Raw genomic sequence first — 22028 nt, 5'->3', positions numbered from 1 at the left:
TTTATTTGAATTAAAATGATCGCGATCTATCGTATGTCACCATTTTCAGAAAAAATATCAAAATATGAACTTTGGTCCATATTGCCCAGCCCTACAATATACCATATAAATCGCAATATTTTTAATTCAAATAAAGTCTTACCAGAAAGACAGTTGAGGGTTAAATTTGCTGATTCATATGTATTATTAAATTTAACAAACAGCTGCACAGTTTGCTTATTTTGCACTACTGAATCTCACTCAGAGCCATCACTGTATTGCACAGATTATTTTATTTTTTTCTACTTCGTATTTTCTTGTTTACCAGCCCAGGGACTGCAGATGTAAATTAGCTATTTGCTAACTCAGGTACACTTGACTATTGCACAATTGCCCTGTTAAATAAACAATAAATTAATGAATGAATGCGCCACTTTTGGGTGGACAGCATGTGTGAGTGAGTTCTGTAGTGTGGCTCGTTTAGGAGACAGTCATGGTTAGGACACACTCAGAGATCCATCAAACTACGTTTTCCTTTCCATTCTGAGAAGTAGCAAAAGCAGCGACTTCTAAAACGAGTATTTCATTACAAAAAAAGCTATAAAAGATATATACATATATATATATATATATTAGGCTGCACAATTATGGCCAAAATGATAATCACAATTACTTCGACCAATATTGTAATCACGATTATTTATCATGCTAGGAAAAAAAACTGTATTTCATTTGCACTATTTCTAAATTTAAAAAAAAACAATACATGAACAGTTTACAGTGCAAAATGAAACTTTGAATAAAAATTATACCAAAATAAAAAAAAAAGAAATTAACCCGAGACTTAAAAATGTACCAAGGGTAAACTGAATAAACGAGTGCTTTCACGAAATGCAACTCATTGGAAAAAAGTTGCCGCTGACTCATGGTTGAGAAAGTGCCCGATTTTAATCAGCAGCAGAACACACACTTTAAATGTAAATATTGCCCACGACCAGGTTCATTTAAACGTGGCAACCAAAATCGAATCGATTAATTGTGCAGCCCTAATATATATATATTGTAATTTTCTAAACAGCCAAAATAGAAATCTTGATATATCTTGAATCTCGATATATTGCCCAGCTCTACTTGTCGGTATATTTTCTTAAATTAGAAAACAAAGCCCACGTCCATCCAGTTAAAGAGCAAAATAGTCTCCTAGCGTGCAGGGACGTCTATCTGTGGCCTGGAGTCAGTTCAGAGAGGTCCAGGCTGGCCATTGTTAAGGAGGTAACAACAACTGTTTGGCAACTGATGGCACATGTTAAGTTTTTTTTTGTTGTTAAAACTGCAATCAAAAATATCAAAATACATAAAAATTCCAACACAAACAAACAAAAAAAAAAAGTTCCCAACAGAAAGGCAGGAATGTCAGGTTTTTTGTTTTTTTTTTGTTTTTTTCCAGACGCACACATGTGCGTTGGGTTTGTGTGTGTGTTGGAGATGAGGCATCGGGGTTTGGAAGGTCCTACAGTATAGACTAAGATCCATACTCACAAAAGCATTTTAAAGGTAGAAGTTCTGATGCGTTACCGCGGATCAGGCCCCTCTGGTCCAAAAACATTTCAATGACTTAATTAAAGGCAAAACTGATGGAGGATCAGCCCCAGTAACTGTGCTGTTTGTGGTAGCAGCACAAAACACATTCAGAAAAAACAAGATTAGCCAAAGCAGGCAATGGAATTGCTCTGATATTGACACCTTGGCACATCTAGTGCACATGAATGGGAATGCATTTAGTTATGGGTTTTTTTTTTTAAATTTTTAACCTACGCGTCACCTCAGGCTTGGGTGTAATCTCACAGAGCTGTATGTGCAAATGTGTATGTGGTCATATAATGTGGATTAACATCCAGACTTTCCCTATTTCATCGCTCTTGAAGAAGTATAACATTAGTGTGTGCTCATGGGTTTATCATAGGTGCTTATGTGTTCAGTAAAGTGGAGAAAACAATGTCCAAGGCAACATATCTGTGTTTAGAAGAAAAGGAATCCTGTCTATACTGTGTAACTCTGCTTTCTGTCTGATCCAAGGCTTGTATTTCCAACACTAACAGGGACCTGCCCTGTTTGTCTTACACATTTGCTCGTGTTTTCTCATTCTAAATATAGCTATTTACCAGATGTGGAAAATTCAAACGCTCATTTGCCCTAAAATGAAAACAAACACTGTTATTGACTGTCTAATTCAAGAAAATTATGCTTTTTTTTTTTTTTAACAAGACTGATTGCAAGAGCCGCATTTGGTAACTTTTGTTCTCAAGGGACATTAATGAGTGATATTTTTTTTTTTTTCAGAACTAAAAGTAGAGAATACATTTACTTTGAAGTTTTATACATAAAGGCTGACATTACAGTGTCATTATTATGACATGAAACCTGTCATTAGCATGAATAAGATGTCATGAAGGCTGTCATTAGGTGTCGTTCATTACCCTAACCAGGGTTCTACACAACTGTAAATGATAATCAATTACAATTATGGCATAATTATAATTGCAATCTGAATTTAAATCATCGTAATTAAATTATAGCTGAGTTCAGAAAATTCACTTTTACCGTGGAAATTCTATAAATATTGTCAATTATAATTTAATTATATTTATTTTCTGAGGATAAAAAAATAATTGTAACTTAATTGTATTTGGAAAAAATGCTGGTCACTGTAATCATAATTGAACATGGGTAATTGAAAACGTAATTGTAACTGAAATATGTAATTGACTCTAACCCTCTAACACCACTAGATCCCTCCACCTAACCCAAAATATGCCAACATAGCTCCAAAGATGTCATAATTTAGCACTTCATGACAGATAATAACAGTGTAATGTCAACCTTATATGTATAAAAATTCAAGTGTTAGCGAAAATCCTTTGACTCAGTTTTAAGCACTTGTCTTACTTTGGCCGAGATTGGCTAACTTCTGCTCCTCCTGAGCAATATTCAGGAGACAGTCGGACAGATACACAGATGGATAGAAACCGATGGACAGACTGACAGAAAAGGGGGGTGTAAATCCTTGGCTGTGGTTTAGAAAGCAATGTCAGATGCTTCTTATGTCAACGTACAATCATTTTGTCCTGGTATGATTCACTGTGTACCTCTAAATACATATTGTACATAAGAGTGAAGTCAGTAGCTCTGACATGAAGCCCAACCTCTCAGCGTGTAAGTGCACTGGGCACATCAGATGTTAGTAATTGCACAAAGAGGTATTCTGGAGGCCATGTCAACTGTAATCTCACACACACTTACACACACACCACCCCTCCACGTACAAACATTCTCTCTTCACATTCTACATGGGGGGTTTGATTTTCAGGCCATAAGGTTACTAGTAAATCACTAGCTAGTTAGTTAGTTGGTTAGTTAGTATCAGAGGTGCATTGACTGGCATGTGGTGCCCACAGCGGGGCGGCTCTGGCGTGCTTTTGCGATGCGTCGACATTGTTGCTTTGTGGCTAGCGTGATGTGATCAGCCGCGGTAGATCTGTTTGAAGTGGTCGCATTCGTTACAGTAGCCCTGTTTCTCTTGATTGGCGTAGTGGTCACAGCCCTGCGTTCGGCACCGCTGCTTCGACTTCTCTTTGGGCGCCTGCGCCCGCCGGCCCGCCTCCCGTCCCTGGCCACGCGTGTGGCACTCTGGACAGAGGTCCGTGCAACCCGGGGACACGTTACTGCAACCACTCCGCCGGCACTGAGTCTGAGTCTGAGTTTGCGTTTGCGTCTGCGTTTGCGTCTGGGTCTGGGATTGCTGCGTAGATCTGGGTTTGGTGGCTCGGTCACGCTTTTTGCATAGAATGGGGTTTCAGGAGAAAAAGAAAAAGAAAAGCAAAAGAAGTTGATTAGTTAACCATAGAAAAGTATGGTTTCTAAAAAGTTCATCTCCTTTTGGTACTACCGTCTAAAGCAGTGGTTCTCAACCTTTTCAGCCCGCGACCCCCAAAATAAAGGTGCCAGAGACTGGGGACCCCCACATTTATTTATCTGAATAATATTGTAATACTGTTATCCAGAAAATGTGGTGAAATGGGATCTTAAAAACCACAGGAATTGGTTAAAAGTTGCAAATTATAGTGGCAGAAAACAAACAGAAAAAGTGGTAAAAAGGGTTCAAAGTGTCAATATTTGCTTAAAAGTGGCAGAAAAAGTAGGAATAATTAGTTTAAACTGGCAAATAATGGGCATGAAAAATGGTGAATATGGTTACATTGGCAAAAAATAAGCATGAAATATGGTGAAAAGAGGTAAAAGTGGTGGAAACGGTTTACAAGTGCCGAAAATGCCTTGAAAGTGGGAAAAATAAGCATGAAAGGCATTGAAATTTGATGGAAAAGTGGCAGAAATGGTAGTAATGTAGCAACAATGCATTAAAGGATCAAAAATATGGCAAGAAAAAGTTTTGAAAATAAATTAAAATATGGCGAGTTTGGTGTAGTTGCAGAAAAAGGTTTAAAAATAAGTAAAAAGTGGCTCAATTTGTTCAAAATTATTCCAAATGGTGTCCCGACCCCAAGGTTGAGAACCCCTAGTCTAAAGATATCACTAAGAACATGAATCATTGCTTCAACAATGATTATACATCAAACACTACCAGTACAACAAAGTGCAGAGTTAGTGTCAGACACACACCATGACTGGGGGAGGGGAGTGCTGGGTTCGGTTTGCCGCTTGGTTGAGCCGTGTACTCTGTTCTTTGACGTAGCATTTATCGCAGTAGCCCTCCAGCATGGCCTTGCCCACCGCACCACAACCCGGCCCACGACACCGTGTGGCATTCTGGAAACCACCTTCCACACCATGTCGGCTCTGGACAGCGGCAGGGGGCGGAGTCAGGTCTGAAAGACGCAATGAGCGTCACGATCAATGCACAATATTTGAGGTTCATAATACAATTAGGTGCATGACATCACACCAGCTCTACATAAACTGCTCTGAGGACTTACGGTGATTGGTCTGATAGTCTACGTAGCAGATTGTGCAGAAACCCAACTTCTCTGGAGTTCCAAAGAACTGGCAGCCGGATCGTTTACAAGGACGTGCCAGCGGTGTCTGCCAGGCAGATGTGTGCCCTGGGGTTAGGGTTAGACATGGACGTTCAGAGTCCCTAGCCTGGGTCCAGGCTGAAGACGAGGCCTCAGTTCTGGGGTTGCTCTGCTGGGGGTCTCCGTTCTCTGGGGCCTGCTGTCTCTGCATGCAGGGCGGACACAAGCCGTTGAATATCCTAAACGCCTCTTGTCTGCACACGCTGCATCGCTCAGTCTCTGACTCACGGTTGCCCCACTGGGTCCAGCCAGAGCCCTGGGCTGGGAGGGGAACTACAGGCCCCCCAGTAGGCCCTGGGAGTCCAGTTGCAGCTGTTCCAGCTCCAGGAGGTCCATGGTTTTGTCTGGAGTTAAAGCAGCGTTCACAGAGTCCATCGTGCTCCACGCTGAGGGTGAAGAGGCATCCGGGCGACTTGCACTTCATGGCGTGTGTTTCACTGTATAGGCTGAGGCTCGGTGCTGTGGGCGGGGCCGAGCGAGGACTGGATAACACCACCCCTCTTCCTGATGAAGAGCAAGGGGGGCTGCTGCTTCGACCTCCCCTGGAGCCCACCTCAGACTCTGACCCTCCTTGCACACACCCTCCATTTGTCTGAACCACCCCTTCTATCCTTGCTCGCCCACCAGTGGTGGCCTGTCGCTTCTCAAAGCATTCGTGGCAATGAGGCTGCGTGTCCACAGACACGTAAAAGGTACATCTTGGTGTGGCACAGCGGATCTCAATGAGGGAAAGCTGGGAGACGGAGAAAGGTGGGGGGCGCTGTGGTTGGGCCGCCCACGCCTGCTCTTTGTCTTCCTGCCAGCGCTGGTACTCGTGGTTGACCAGCTGTAGGTAGTCCTCCATCAGGTTCATATCCTCAGGAAGGTTCCCCTCGTCCAACCTGAGAACACAGATGACAATGGGCATCTAGAGTTTAAAAATTAGATGATAACAAAACTATTGCAACAAGTGATTCAATGTGTGAGTCGATCAACAAAGAAAACTCTTAAGATTAGGCCTGAGCAATAAAACAATAGTGATATATATCGCTATAGAGATGTAATCAATATCAAAGAACATATGTGCGATGGAATGTTTGATAATTTGAGATATTAGTTCTACCTCAGATGTGCACCGATTTATTATTTACAAAATAATACATTATTTACATTTTGTTTAAGCATTTATTTAATATCTATTTGTACACTGAACAGTTTATTTTTAAATTTTTTTTTTTGTTTGTTTTTTCCATAGTTATGTTGACCTCTTTTTAAATGTTAAAGATTACTTTTAAAGTTTACATTTGGCCTTTTTTCTTCTGGTCATTATTTTAAATAGGTAAAAAAAATAAAATAAAAATGAATCAACAGTTCTTGATATCGAATGATATGAAAGGTCTATCGCCCAGCCTCGCTGTTAACATTTCATTCTAAATTTGGAGTTCCTAATGTTGTACCTTGCAGCTTTCATTATTCGTGTGGTGTCATGGCCGAGGTCTATAACGGGGATCTCTATCAGGTGCAGGTAGTCTTCCAGAAGCCTCTCCTTCTGGGGCAGCTCCTTCTCCATCAGGAAGTGAACCTTCAGCTCTTCAAAACCCACCCGTCTTGGATTAATCAGGGGCACCGCTCGAATCTCTGGAATTTATAAATTAAGACGTTGGATCAAAAAAAATACAGATACATACATTCAAACAAATAGAAAAACCTTTGAATATCAGTGTTTCTTCCCACCTGGACCACTGTCTTTGATGGTGATGAGAGGTGCAAAGTGCTGGGAGTCATAGCCAAGTACTATTGGATATTTGTAGGACTCTGTGGGTGGCCAATGTAGCGGTAAATAGATCCCACCCACATTCAGAGGAGAGATGGAGGAGCCAGATTTCATACTCCTAACCACCTGGTCTGTTGGAAGAACAGTTCAAATGTTACTGATCCAAATAAACTATTAGGACTATTAAACAACTAACACAAGACATGATGTTTTCTGGGGGGTTTTTTTGTTTTTACTGATTGTTTCATTCAGAAATGTGTTGATCTGACCACCAAGTCTTTGATAATTAACTATAAACTATAGACGAGTATTATGTTAATACAACTTAATAATACCTGCAATAACAATGATAGGTCTGCGCAGAATGTTGGAGAGGACGAAGATGTGAATGTCCTCCAAAGAATCAAACTGGAGGCCGTTGCTGCTGGAGACTGGAGATGCCATCTTTACGATCTTTTCCCACTCTTCTTCCCAGTTCTAAATCAACACAAACACGCACGCACACACACAAACACACACACACAAGTTTAACAATAAAAAGACAATAAACTTGAATAGGATCATTGCCATTGACTACTAATAGTAAGTGTTAGGGCTGCACAATTATAGCCAAAAAGATAATTACGATTATTTTGATCAATATTGTAATCAGGATTATAATCACAATTATTTATCATGTTAGGGAAAAAAAAAAAAAAATTACACTACTTTTAAACAAACAATATGTGTACAATTTACAGGGCAAAATGAAGCTTTCAATAAAAATTACACTAAAAATTTTTTTTCTTTTATTTACCCAAGAACTTAAAATTCACCAAAGGCGAACTAAATAAATATATTACAGAGTGCAGAGTCTGTATTTTAAATGTAAATATTGCAGTGTTGTAGTTTTTTTATCTTATTATTATTATAAGTCTATAGGGATTTTTTAATGACAAAAAAGGGGAATGAATAGTCAGAAAAGTCCATTTATCACCAGACCTTCTGAGAGACTTTAACGCTACTACTCTTCCCATCTTTCCCAGCAAATTGACAGTAATATTAACCAGGAAGTGATCTCTTCTTCAGTAGAGTTACAAAGTGGTGGAAAAATTCTGTTATAATACCATTTATGGTAATAATACAATTTTTTTTAAAATCATCACATTTCAACTACAGTTGCAAAATTCTGGGAATTTTCAAAGCTGGAAACGTTCCATGGGAGTTAACAAGAAATTTTCAAAATTGAAAGTTTGCTAACAGGGATAGTAAAAATAGTTCGGAGAATATATTTTTTACCATCAGCATCAGTTATTTAAAACTGCTCTCAATTTCCGGTTAATTTTTGAATAAAGAATTCCCATGGAAAATTAATATTGCTTAAGTTCCTTTGGAAATTTACCAGAAATGTTCCGGCCCGTAAATGTTCTTTTATCGTCTACGAGACTGAAGATGTTGCAACAGAAAAATTCCGATCAAGTTGCATCAACTATTTGTAAAGAGAACTTTTACCAGCTACTGGTATATACCATGTGATGGTTTGAACCCAAATTTACCCATTTCTACCAGTCGCAACAAATGCAATTAGTTGAAATTTCAAAGTAATTATTACATTTTTTTTTTTTTTTTTTTTTTAAAAGAGTTTGAATATTATTTCAACTAAGTAATTGATTTTGTGCAATGCACCTCTATTCACACCATTGTAAACTGTGTCTAACATGAATCCAGTTTAACGTTCATACCATGGTGGTGTATCGTAGACCAGTTTGGGTGAACTCTTGGGACTGGAGCAGCTCTGCCTGAAAGCGAGCTTTAAATACACCAGTGTCGGTTTCTTTCATAACACCGTGCAGAGCTTTTCTCAACACCAGGTCCGTGTCCTGCACACCGAGCATGTACTGAGAGGCTGCGTGCAGCAAACAGTTCCCGTCGCCTGTGAATACACAGAGCAAACACACATGTTAGTGCACATTCTTTGAGTTTTAAAGAAGTTTTTCAACCGTGCACGCCCAGATATACTTTTTCCTATGTGCAACAACAGGCAATTACTGTGTGCTCGTGCAAAGGTTAAACAAAAGTCTGGGGATTTCCAGGCGTGTCAGAGCGGCTTTCACACTATCGAATCAGTGTGTAACTGTGCACACATACAACAGATGACACTCAATATATTTACTCAGGTGGTGAAATATAGTCTAAAATGTGTTCAGGAGATAAATCTTAGGTCAAGATGGACAGTTTGCATTACCTAAAGGGATTTTCCTCTCAGGCACATTGTGTCAAACTCAAGGCCCGGGGGCCAAATCTGGCCATTTAAAGCATACATTACGGCCTGCACGAGAATGAATCATTGTGTAAATTACCAATTAATTCAGTTGTAGATATTTCAACTAGATATCTCCAAAATAATTCACAAATTCAATGAATCTCCACAGTATTAGCAGGGTTCACATTTATCCCATGATGGCAGTCATTTTTTATCCCAAATTGTTAAAAGAACTCTCAATTTTTCCAAAATCCTGCAATTTTCTTCAAATTATTTCACAAAATGTCCCCAAATTACAAAAAATGGGTTCACAAAATCTAAAAAATGTCAAGTGAAGATCCTGCAGGGACAGATATGTGTCACTTATTGCTTTGATATTATCAATGCTGTAAATATTTGATCATTTTTTATAAGCAGAAGAGCAAACTACAGCACAAAAATGATTGAATTCCTAATTTTCTTGCCTAAAATCTGTGGCCCACTCAAGATAAACTGCTCCGTATTTGCCCCCTGAACTAAAATGAGTTAGACACCCCTGCTCTCTTTCACACAAATGAGTTAGACACCCCTGCTTTCAGACACTTTTCAGTGTCTGAAAAGTGCCAGCTATTTTTCTTTGTGCAAAATGGGAGAGTTTGTGTTGATAACTCTGAATAACCCTGTTGCCATGTGAAATACAGGAATTTCCCAGCGCTGACTTCTGCTTTGTGTGAGTGCGTGTGTGTGTGTGTTTGTGTTTCCTCGCTATGATCCCAATGCATCACATCAGTGCTTCTGAGCAGCTCCTGTACTTTCCAAACGGGGCACGACTAGGACAGGATGGAAGGGTTAGATTAGTTTTAAGCTCTGCTATCAACACTTGATGAAAGCTGTGATAAAACAAGCACTTTGATAACATTTGGCCTGTTGGGTAAAAACATCCAGAAATACATTGCATGCAGTGATTTGACTACCTTTCTCCAACTTTTTTGGGTATTCCTTATTTTGAACGAAGCTGAACTTTCAACCCTCACCCTGCGCCCAAAAAACACATTTTCAAATGTATTAAACTAACAGGGAACAAGTAAAATATTTCATAATAAATCAAAAATCAAAAACTAAACTAAGAAAATCGGTACAAGTAAAAGTGTAAAAGTGCAGTAGTCAAAAATGCAGGAAATAACAAAATATTCTGTGCCAAAAAGCTTTTTTTAAGTCAGTAATTTTGTTTATTGTTTCGCTGCACTTCACATGCCGATGTAAATCATTATTTTTGCACTTTAGTTCCACGTTACATTTTGTTCCTGGTCGCATATCTAATGGAGTCCTTTAATGTTTAGGCTAATCATTATTACTTTCTTTGTGTGTAGGCGTTTTTTGTTTAGTGCTAATGATCTTTATTGTCGATAAAGAAAGGTGTTTTCGAACATTGGCATGAATAAAAACACCCTCCTGTTTGTCACGCCCCACCTTAGGATTAAGTCAAAACAGATAACTTTTTTTTTTTTTTTTACATCAAATGTTCTTAGTGGCGCAAACTTTTCCATATAAACTTAATCTTAGATGAGGCAAACCGTCAAAGCGTACAATCTTAAATGTGCTTTGCCTTGAGCTTTAAGCATCAGAGGCTGGGCTACGATCAGATTACTCAAAACAGCATTTTCCACGGTGCTTGGATGACCGTAACATGAGATAAAGCTGTACATGAAGCAAAAAAAAAAAAAAAAAACCCAAAAAAAAAACCCCCACAAAAAAATAACTGCACAGTTATTGGTTCATAATGGCTGGTGGTTGTTGTCGCATTTCAGTAGAGTTGCATCATTCTATCAACTGTAAAATAAAATGCTGTTTTCTAGAAAAAAAAAAGGAAAAAAAAGCCTTTTCAATCTTTAAGAAGCCTGACAGCATACACCTTAAATCTTCCAATCTTATTTATTTTGAACAATGGTGAAACAATACAAATTTGTTGTTTTAACTGCACATGAGGTCGTTACCTCAAATATAAAAGAAAGTTTACAGCATTGCTGTCCAAAACACTAAATTATGTCACTTCCTTTAGTCTTTCATTTTTCACATCTTAAAAACAAACTAATCTTGTCCGACAGGTTACACTGCAGACCTGTTTGAAGCTCTTTGTCTAAAAATAAAGCACACCGCAGCATTTTGGTTTTACAAAAAAAAAAAAAATGAAAATCCCAAGGTTTAGGTAGATTATAAAATATTAATCTACAGGACAAACTAAAAAAACTTTTTAAACTACCAATAAGTTTCCTTCCAATGCAAAAAGAAAAAAATGTCCAAATGCAACAACTTTGTTGGATATTTAAATGTAAAAATATGAATCTAAAAAATAACTTGCAACAGCTTACAGGATAAAAGCTCCTAAAAGTCAAACATTCTACAGAAATAATAAAGATGAGCATGTGTAAAATTTGAAAAACTTTTTTTCACCCATCTCCATTTGTTCTAAGAACCCCAACAACATAGTATTTGAGGTTTATTTTCCTGTTTTCTGGAGTCTTAGCCCTCTAAAAAGTGACTTTCATGACTCTTCCAAAAACAGGCAGTTTAATCATGCATATGCATGAGTGGGAATGTCTATAGACGCAGACTTCATGGCTCGCTATGAGGGCGTGATCACTTTCTTTTGCTATCCACACACCTGTTATTGTTTTAAGCCAAAAAACTGCACATTACAGTAAAACATGGCTATATAAGCGGTTATTGTGATTGTGAGTCCGACAAAAATGCTGCTCCATGGTGTGTTTATCACAGCAGCAGCTGTTTCAAACACTCACCAGAGCCGCTACGTTGCTTTCTTGTCATTCCAACATATTCTGACCACAGAAGTAGTCCATTTAAGACGATAGTTCACTGTTTTGTCTGAGCGTTGCGTCCCATTGGGTCACAAACACGTCAGATCATGTCAAAGACGATACGAGGCGGTGTAACGGCTACTAAAAATGGAACTGATTGTGAGCGATCACGCTGAGCTTCAGATTATCTAGATACTGAACATAAACATTATCTGTGGATAAAGGGACTAGCGGTTAAGGGAGCAGGCTTGTAATGGTAGGCTCACTGGTTCTAATCTGGTCCATCACTGTGGGATGTTGATCAGTCACTTATATTGACCCTAACTGCTCCCTGGGTGCTGCCCACTTCTCCTCAAGGAGGGGTTAAATGCAGAGAACACATTTTGTGTATGTAGCAGCTTTACAACTATGACAAAGTATAATGTCTATTCTATGTTAAACTGCAGTGTGTTTTACCTGTGAGGTAGTTTGAGAGTGAGGAGGTCACATTCTTATAGGGTAGGAGGAGCCAGGATTGTCAGGAGGAGGAGTCTCCACTAAGTGATGTCACAACGCAAGAAAAATCCAACCTGCCCGTTTAGAGCTGACTTTTTACAAAATGTGGAACATCAAGGGAGTGAGGAAACATAACTTTTTTAATTTTGGCCCTCTGAATGAGGCTAAAGGGATGTATATCACTGGAGCAAAACCATTATAATAAAGTGATTTTTTTCATAACACTGCCCCTTTAACATGGCACAGGTTAGTTGTTCTCACAGACTTATTACAGTCACTTGTACATTAGTGGCAGCAGGCCACACTGGCTCTTTGCTTTGCTAGCTTTAGCATTAGCTTCACTATACTGTAATCACTACCCTGTTTACAGATCAACACACTGACTTTAGACCCTGTACTGAGATGGATGATGATAAAAGATAAAAGGCATCCCATCAGTCTAAATATAGACACTTTCTTTGTGGCCAGCTGGAACATTTCCTGAAAACACAGCAAAGCTTAACCTTTTTTTTTTTCCTATGTGACCTTTATCTATGTGACAGTTCAAAATTCACAAATGAGTCTCAAAGTTTGTGCTGTTTGCTTGTCATCCTCCCATCCTACTCTTTTTTTTTGGTTTTTTCCTGCCAGCTGTCAAGGGAACGTCATCTAACAAGATAAGTCTGTCTGAATTGTCTTTTTCACCCATTTTGCTCCCAGATGCTCCAAAATAAAACTATATTTTGTACCTAATAAACAAAACATTGCAGGGATGTATTTGTGCTTCCTTGTCTGTGTGTTGTACATGAACAGATCCGGTCTAATGGGGACACATGACAGACATGAGATGCTGTTTCAGGAGAAAAAAAAAAGCCTGGATGTGTTTAAGACGTTCAAGACAAAAGACGCACTGAGTTCAAATGGTTTCTTTCTTCAGTGGGTGAAAAAAGCTGATACGTTGAGAACATTTGACAAGTTTCTGCAGCAACACCCTTATCTGGATCTTCAGTATCACACAACCAATGATCTAGGCCAGACGTGGGCAACTGACGGCCCCTGCTCTAATTTTGTGTAGCCCTAAGGTAAACGCAATAAATGACAAATACACAAAACAACTGTTACAATACACAAAATTACTCCCCAAAACACACATTATGACAACAAAAATATTGAAAATGATAGAAAAATATGCAAAACAACACCGGAAATACTCAAAAATGACCCCAAAACACACAATGACCACAAAAATACAAGACCAAAAAAACTAAACGAGTTTTAAACACACACATTATGAACACAAAACTACACAATGACTCCAAAAACATACTACATGACTCTTTAAAAAAAGAACAAAACAACAATAAACAGACAAAAGGAGATAAAAATAAACAAAACAACAATAAACAGACAAAAGGAGAGAAAAATAAACAAAACAACAATAAAAACAAATGAAAATGACTCAACAAACACACAAAGACAAGAGTAAAATCACAAAATTAATTTAAAAAAAATATGCATGCACTCAAAATGAGAGAAAACTAAACCAAAAACCATTTTTCCTTTCCTGTAATAATGCTCAGATTGTCATTATTCTAAATTCTGACTATACAAGATAACATTTTTGTGGCCACGCCGTCATAACGGTTGTGTGCGTGTGTGTTTTTGTGCTGCTCTTATGACTCAGGAGCAGTCATTTTCTTTCTCGTATATCTTCATCTGTGTATGTGTGTGTGTGCTAGTGGGTTACCCTGACCTCTGCTCAATGTCACTTCTGTGTCCTTCTCAGTTAGACGCACCGCACTGACTTTAAATTCTGTCTCATCATGACGTCAGCAACTGCCTGTAAGCCTGGAATTTCCGTCCAGGTTACCGGCGGCAACACAAGTCAGGAGAATTTGTCATCTTCTAAATGAAGGGGTCTTTCCTAAGAGGAACTAGTATGCATCCATCAAACCGTCTTCAGCCATTATTCATGGTCGGGTACCAGAAGAAAAGTTGTAATATTTACAAAAACATACAGCAAGGGGAGTGAAATTCAAGCTCAGGTTCCTTATTCATCTGAAAACCACATATTTAAAATATCTATAAATGTAAGCACACAGTACAGATGTTCTTCCTTTGTTTGTATTTGGGGGTGGGGGAAAAAAGGACTTCCATATGTCCAATATAACACATTTTCAATGTTATTGTTACTTTTTTTCTCTTTTCAATAAGAATATAATTAAAAATTCAAAGGAATTAAAAGACAATGATTTATTTTCCTGGAAAAAATACAGGTTTGAAACAAAACACATAATTTAATTTTCAATTTCAGAGGTGAAAGTAATGAATTACAACTACTCATGTGACTGTAGTTGAGCTACTTCTTTGAGTATATTCCTAAATCAGTAATTTTACTTGTACTTAAGTATGTTTTAAAAGTAGTAAAGTAATTTGTTACATTTCTACACCCTACTGTTACTCAGTAAATTATTATTTTTTCTGAATATTTATTTCTTTGGCTCAGGTTGGGGTTTCTACCTGTTACAATGTTACGCACATTGCAGTATTTCAGAGTTCATAAATGTAGCTATACTATACTACATTTTGAAAAAATATTTGATTTTATACAGATGCCTTTGAGGAAAATACATTTAGTTCCAACTGTGCAAGATTTAGTCTCTTCCTTTTTAATTTTATACATGAGATATTTACTGTACGCAAAGGAACCATGGCAAGATTTATTACCAAACATAAAGGTGGGGGGTGAAAGTAACTAGTAACTTTTACTTTGAGTACTATTTAATTGAGCTACTTTTTACATGTACTTGAGTATTTTATGTATGACTGACTTGTACTTGAGTACAATTTCAATCAAATAATAACAAGAACATCCCCCGCCAGATTGGTTGTCATTATAACTCAACCGTTTCCTAAATGTCCTAAATCTAAGAACTTAGACGTACACATAAGAAAATATTACCACATCAGAATATAAAATTACTATCTTAAATGGTTTCTAAGAAAAGCTGTCCCCTTTGAAAATACCTTGAACGAAGTAAAAAAAAAAAAAAAAAACAGAAGTGCAATAATTGCACGCTTCTCATTTTCGAACTCCATCAAGGTATTGATACCCTGAAGCCACACCCCAAACTTGGTTATCCTATCTTAAACGATTTCTAAGAAAAGCTGTCCCCTTCCAAACATCATTGGTATTACGCCAATAAATTGGGCACATTTTTTGGTTTTTATCATTCTACATTTATTTTATTATTTATTTTTTATACATTATTTATTCTATATCATTGCATTCATCCACCCTCAAATAGATCTACTAATCTGCCACATGTGTGTCAATGAAATACAGACACACACACATGCACAAAGAAAACAAAGAGGACAACCCCCTAAAGCAGTAAACAACATCATGTGTTTAAAACATCCTGTGATGTTTAAGTCATGTGTGAAATCCCCGGCATTGAGCCCTGATCACATATCTGTCTGAATCGTTCTGCATTTCAACATTCATGTGGTTAATGTGACTTAGCAGTGGGATTTCTGAGTGGGTTTCATAGGTGAAACGGAAAGAAGAACCTGTCCTTTTTTTTTTTTTTTTTTTACATCATTTGCAGTAAACTTGTTTTACAAGTCAAAAAGTGCTGACTCATAGCAAACAAATAAAAATAACCACACAGCTTTTAGTAACAGAAAGCAAAAAAAAAAATGCTAAACGTAATCCCCAGGAGTGATGGTGTTCAGTTTGGATCTTGAAATCTAAAAATAATGGTAAAAAGATTATATAAATGGTGATTACCAGCCTTTTTTGGATTGTAACCCCATTTTAATAATATCACAAAGACTTAATTTTTCCTTGTTAAATTAGTTTTTGATCATGCTTGTTATACTGTGTTATAGAGTAGCCAGGATTAGTGATTTAAAAAATATATATTTATATTGCACTTTATTATAAGATTTTATATATATATATATATATATATATATATTATAAGTTTGCCGTGAAGTCTGGGGCATTCATCATACTACATATTATATACCGTTGTTGTTTTGTTTTTATTTTTTATTTTATTTTATTTTTGTTCTTATTTACTTTCGGTTTTGCTGCAACGTGTGAATTCCCCCTATGGGGCTCAATAAAGGTTTACTCTATTCAATATTCTATTATAATATTTTATTTACTACATTATATATATATATAATATTTTAGATTTATATTTGAGAATTTGAAAATACAGAATATAGTTGTTTAAGATTGTGTGTTGTTTTTTGATTTTAAAAATAATAAAAATTATTTTTAATTAATTAGTAACTTTTTTTAATCAATTACTAGACATTTCAGGTGACCCCATTTCAATTCCAGGCAAACCTTCATGCGGTCATGACCCCAAGGTGGAATAACACTGGATTAAATGAAGGCGTGCTTGATTTGCAAATAAGTAAACAAACGCAAAAGAAACAAATGAAAGGCATGGTGTAAAACATCTATGTTGGGTGTTCCACTTCTTACCGTTGGTGCGTAAAGGCACCATCTTCTTCAACTCCCGACACCAGTTGAGCTTCTTCTCCTGCTCCAGCGAGGCCTGCATGGCTCGGTCCAGGATGGCGGCCTGCACCACCTCCCTGAAGGCCTGGGGGAAGTGGTTCATGGCGATCATCTCCAACGTGTAGCGATGCATCCCCCGCAGGTGGTGCATGAGACCCCCGCTCGCCACGGGTTTCACCACGTCGTTGGGCACCCGCTGGCGAATCTTCACCGCCTTCAGCAGGTTGGAGACGAACAGGAACTTGGGGAGGAAGTTCTGACCCTGGGACATGGTGGACGGGTGGCGAGGCCGTTGGGAGGGGGAGGAGGTGTAGACCACTGGTGACGGACCAACGTGGAAACTGAAGGAAGAGAGTAAGAAGAGGGTGTGTTACAGGGTTGGGCTCAATCATAATTGTAATTGTGTAATTAACAATTAATTACAATTATGGCATATTAGTGAGGCATCCTCACTTTTGTAATCGTTTAACTTTATTTGTGTGGATGCAGTAAGACTATGCTAATGCTAGGCTAATTTTAAACTATTGCTAATACTAGGTTAGTGCTAATGCTAGGATAATGCTATTGCTAGTGCTAGGCTAATTATACTGCTAATGCTAATGTTAGGCTAATACTAATGTTAGGAACTGCTAGGTTGATGCCAACGCTAATGTTAGGTTGATGCTAAGCTTATGCTAAGCTAATGCTAAGCTAAGGACTTTATTTGTGAGGATGCAGTAAGACCAGGCTAATGCTGAGCATATGCTAATACAAGATTAGTGCTAATGCTATTGCTAGGCTAATGCTAGGTTAATGCAAAATTTTCATTGATTAGGAAGCCTAACAATGTAACCAATAGACTGGAAAGAAATGAAATTATAAATATTAGTTTTTAGTGTATTTTACAGCTGATTTAGGACGTGTTATCATAACACATGCTAACAGAAAGCTAACACAAGAGGAAGGTTAACTGTTATTAGGTTATTTATTTCAGGCTCAGTTATTGTGATTAATTGTAATAGAAATGTAGTCATTGACCAAAGCTGGTGTGTTAACTCACAGAAGTTTACATCAGAGCAGATGGTGGGAAATTTTCAGTGGAGATTCCCTTTTCTTATTAATTGAAGCTCAAGACAGTGCTTGGTTTACAGACTTCTGGAAAGCACCCATCACACAGGATTATTTACTGAAGAAAAAGACCATAAAAGGCCCCTTTGTGTCCTTACTTGCTTTTTAAATCCTCCTTGTGTTGATGCTTTCAAAGAGATTCACCCAGTAACACGGGGCCACTGTCCCCACAACAGTTCACTGGTGTTTCCCCAAAACTAAATCAAAGTCATATACTATCATTTAAGATTAGCTCATTTAAAACACACTAAATCATCTAAAATTAATCAATTTTTTAATGTGTGGCAAAACTTCTGTAACTGTAAGTCTTTGACCCAAAATCATTTTTGCTTCTTTTCAAAGTCTACTTGAAGTTATAACCACAGTGAAGTGAGGAGAAACCTCCAAAAACAAACGTATTTGGGTTTTTCACAGTTATTATATTATTTTGTAAAATGGGCGTCATCGGACCAAGTTTGCATGAATATCATAATGTAAATAAAATAGAAATGCTTCGAAATGTTTATACAGGACTACAAAATATTTAAAACTATTTTAATTTGAATAGATTTAGTGTCTTTTTACAATAAAGACATTTTTGAAACAGCAGTGGTGGCCGGACAGTTTCCTGTAAATAACAAAATAAATTGAAAGTGAGCGCATGCATATAGTACAACAATGACGCAATTTATCTATTTTTTTTTTAGTTTTTTTTTTTTTAGAATTCCATGCAGCCTTAAATAAAACTGGAAATTTAAACTTTAACTGGGAAATTTGATGTTTACTTTAACTCTTTGTTATTAGATCCAACAAAGCAAAACCTTTACAATTTAAACACATTTCTGAGATATACATTTTTTTCTATATCTTATTTTGTTTTAAAATACTTGTTATTTGGAGTCGCGGCTTTGGTTACTTCTCAGAACAGCATGACAAGCACAATTTGGTAGATTGCTGATGAGTGCGTTCTAACCCAGACCTTCCGCTAAATAAGCTACACATACAGAACTCACTCACACGTGCTGTCCCTTATATGGGAATAAGCCAGAAGTGGAACATATTGTACAGCTGTTTGTTAATAAATATGGCAGTCTGTGTGGCATTTTGCATCATTAAGTTTAACCCCAGAATTGTCTTTCTGGTAAGAATATATTGAGTTAAAAATATTGAGATTAATATCGCTAATCCCCACTTTTAAAAAAATAATAATCGAGATGCGAGTTTTGGTCAATATCGCCCAGCCCTAGCCCAAAATAGAAAACTCGATATATGCTGAATCTCGCTGTGTCGCCCAGCTCTACTTTTTAGGGTGAAGTTAAAGATTTGATGTTCATATTTAAAGTTGATTTCCGTAGTATTGGATTTAAATATTTTAAAGTGGATGAAGATGAAGTTTGTTCATCATAAAAATTTTTTTAAAAAACAACAAGTAATGACTTCTTCTTCTTGGCAGCACATCTGTCAGCAGTGGGACAGAGTGTGGCTGACTCATGGGTCACACACACACGCACAACTTTTAGTGTGTGTGGCCTCTTGTGCTTTCACTGTAGAGTAGCAGCAGGTACAGAACCAGGCCGTGTTAAAGTTACTTCAATTCAAAACTATTTTCAATTAGACCTGGGCAATATATATCGAGATTCAAGATATATCAAGATTTATATGTTTCTGATATAGAAATGTATATGTTGCCTATAACTATTTAATATTGACGTACCCCACTTTGGAAACCTAGGAACGAGGGCACAATGATGTTGAAATTACTGGTTTTCCCACCTATATGCTGTGGCCCACTTGAGATCAAACTGGTCCGAATTTGGCCCCTGAACTAAAATTATTTTTGACACCCCTGCTTTAAAGGGTGTGAAGATGAAATTTGTTCATTGTAAAAAATAAAGAAAAAAACATGAGTAATGACTACTTTTTAGAGCTGGGCAATATACTGTGATTCAAGATATATTGAGTTCTATTTTGGCGATATATAAAATGACAATACCGTCTACATTGAGATATATCTATGTATTTTTTTTAATTGTATTTATTTATACAATCAGACAGTACAAATCAAACAGTGTTTTTACCATGTTTCCATATTTCTGATACATATATTTTATAGCTCATTTTGTATTAAAATACCCATTTTAGGAGTTGTGTTTTCTCTACTTCTCAGAACAGCAGATAAAGCAGAACTCACTCACATGTGCTGTCCCTCAGAGGAGAAAAAGCCAAAAGTGGCACATATTGTGCAGCTGTTTGTTGATAAATGTGCATGTGTGTCACTTTGTATCAACAAATTAAACCCAGAATTGTCTTTCTGGTTCAACTATTGAGTTAAAAATAGACCATCGACTGCCAGTTTATTCATACGGAGAACCCCTCATTGGCCAGTTTAGGTCACGTGATAGGTGCACCACATGACTTAAAGTTCCGTCAGTTTTATTTGACCTAATGCTTATTTTTAGCTACCCCGTTAACCATTTTATTTTAGCCCTAACCCTAACCCAGGAAATACCCTAAAATGTTTATTTTTTTGTATTTTTAAAAGTGGAATTTGCCGCGTTAAATATGTTCACATAGAAAATATATATGTAACAAAAGTGGGATTAGAACTCACGTCAGCGTAAGGAAGGATCCATGTGAGCGACACATTACGCTTATGTAGAAAAGGTGTGGAAAACTAACATTTCCATATCATTAGACACTTCATTAAAAATATCGAAATGTATATCATATATTGCAATTTTTGAGAAAAAATATCGAGATATGAGTTTTGGTCAATATTGCCCAGCCCTACTACTTCTTCTTTTTGGCAGCACATCTGTCAGCAAGTAGGACAGAGTTTGGCTGACTTTTAAACTCGTGGGTCACACACACACACACACTACTAATACTAATAGTGTGTGTGGCCTCTGTGCTTTCTTTCACTCTAATAAAGTAGCAGCAGGTGCAGCAGCAGGACTAGGCCGTGCTAAAGGGTGCTAGTCTAGTCTAGTCCTGGACCAGGTTAGCTTAGCACAGGTCGAACATGCCCTGTGCTGTGGCTCGAGCCACCACATTAAAAACACAACAACGGGGGCACTTTAGTGACGTTAAAGCCTTACGTAATTCCAATGACAGCCATGCTGGAAACGATGTACCGTTGGACCGGGTACCGACCCGGAGGCTGCTACTACTACTACTACACAGTCCACCGGAGGGGCTACTGACGTCTTTGTAAACAATGGCTGTCAAAGCCACTGTCGTGAGCTAGGCTTCCTCCTCCATGTCTCTATGTCCCCCACCACCACCACCACACACACAAACACGACGGAAGGCCTCAACATGACGGCGCGGGTTATCGGGTTCACAGCCCGGATGGCGTCCACCTGGGGAGGGAGGACCGGGGCTCTTACCTGTGAGATGTGACGGGAGGGGGGGGTGAGGATAATAACAAAGCCTCCGATACTCAGGCTAGTCCTCTCTCTGCTACTTCACTCAGCCTCACCGCAGACGCCATTCAAGCCTCCGTTTCAGCTTCAGATTGTTGAGCTGTGGCCGGAAGCCTCCACTCTTCACTAGAGTCTCTGAACACACTGAGCTCGTTGGAGGATGGTAGTTTTTTTAAAAAGGGGAAAAGTCCAAGTCAAGGGGATTTCCACTCAGGGACTTTCCGTCCACCCATTCCCTCTTCCTCTGTCACAATCTGGGCATTTACAGCCATCCACCGCTAGAGGGAGCTCCACCATGTCTGAATAACACAAAGGAGCAGAGGAGCGTCACTGTTGTAGAGACAGAGACAGACAGGTCGATTTAGTCTGTGTTTATGACCTAATAAAGTCAGTAATAATCACAGCAAGCTAGAAGGAGTCAGGAGAAGGAAAACGAATGTGAATTAGACTATATAGACACACCGGGTCTATAGATGGAATGTTGTAATAGCTAGGGTGGATGACTATGGATGAAGATTTTGGTCTTTATTATTCGATCAAAAAAAGTTACTTCAAATAAAAAAAGTATTTTCAATGACAATTACAAAAAAAAAACCTCTAATCATTTTCTGTGATTGAATATGTTTTTTTTTTATTTTATTGAA

The 22028-nt window shown here is 37.8% G+C and overlaps 1 protein-coding gene across 1 annotated transcript; it reads right to left on the bottom strand.

Annotated features, from left to right (window-relative positions):
• Positions 1–2698: 2698 nt before the first annotated feature.
• tnfaip3 (tumor necrosis factor, alpha-induced protein 3) lies at positions 2699–21637 on the bottom strand. The gene is made up of 9 exons (XM_028468714.1): positions 21349–21637; positions 16838–17214; positions 8544–8734; positions 7158–7299; positions 6783–6953; positions 6506–6686; positions 4971–5950; positions 4657–4862; positions 2699–3811 (listed from the first exon to the last, which is right to left on the bottom strand). Exons 2-9 carry the CDS (start codon positions 17142–17144, stop codon positions 3500–3502), a joined length of 2490 nt encoding a protein of 829 aa, XP_028324515.1. The 5' UTR covers positions 17145–17214; positions 21349–21637; the 3' UTR covers positions 2699–3499.
• Between the last annotated feature and the right edge of the window lie 391 nt (positions 21638–22028).

The sequence above is a fragment of the Gouania willdenowi genome, chromosome 15, assembly GCF_900634775.1.
Source record: "Gouania willdenowi chromosome 15, fGouWil2.1, whole genome shotgun sequence".
Lineage (NCBI taxonomy): Eukaryota > Metazoa > Chordata > Actinopteri > Blenniiformes > Gobiesocidae > Gouania > Gouania willdenowi.
This window is presented reverse-complemented; position numbering and strand designations above follow the sequence as displayed.

Coding starts and splice junctions, on each gene's coding strand:
- tnfaip3 (XM_028468714.1), bottom strand. CDS start 17,144: ATGTCCCAGGGTCAGAACTTCCTCCCCAAGTTCCTGTTCGTCTCCAAC. Junction 8,735..16,837: donor GGTGCCTTTACGCACCAACG/GTAAGAAGTGGA, acceptor GTGTATTCACAG/GCGACGGGAACTGTTTGCTG. Junction 6,954..7,157: donor ACCTATCATTGTTATTGCAG/GTATTATTAAGT, acceptor TTCTTCCAACAG/ACCAGGTGGTTAGGAGTATG.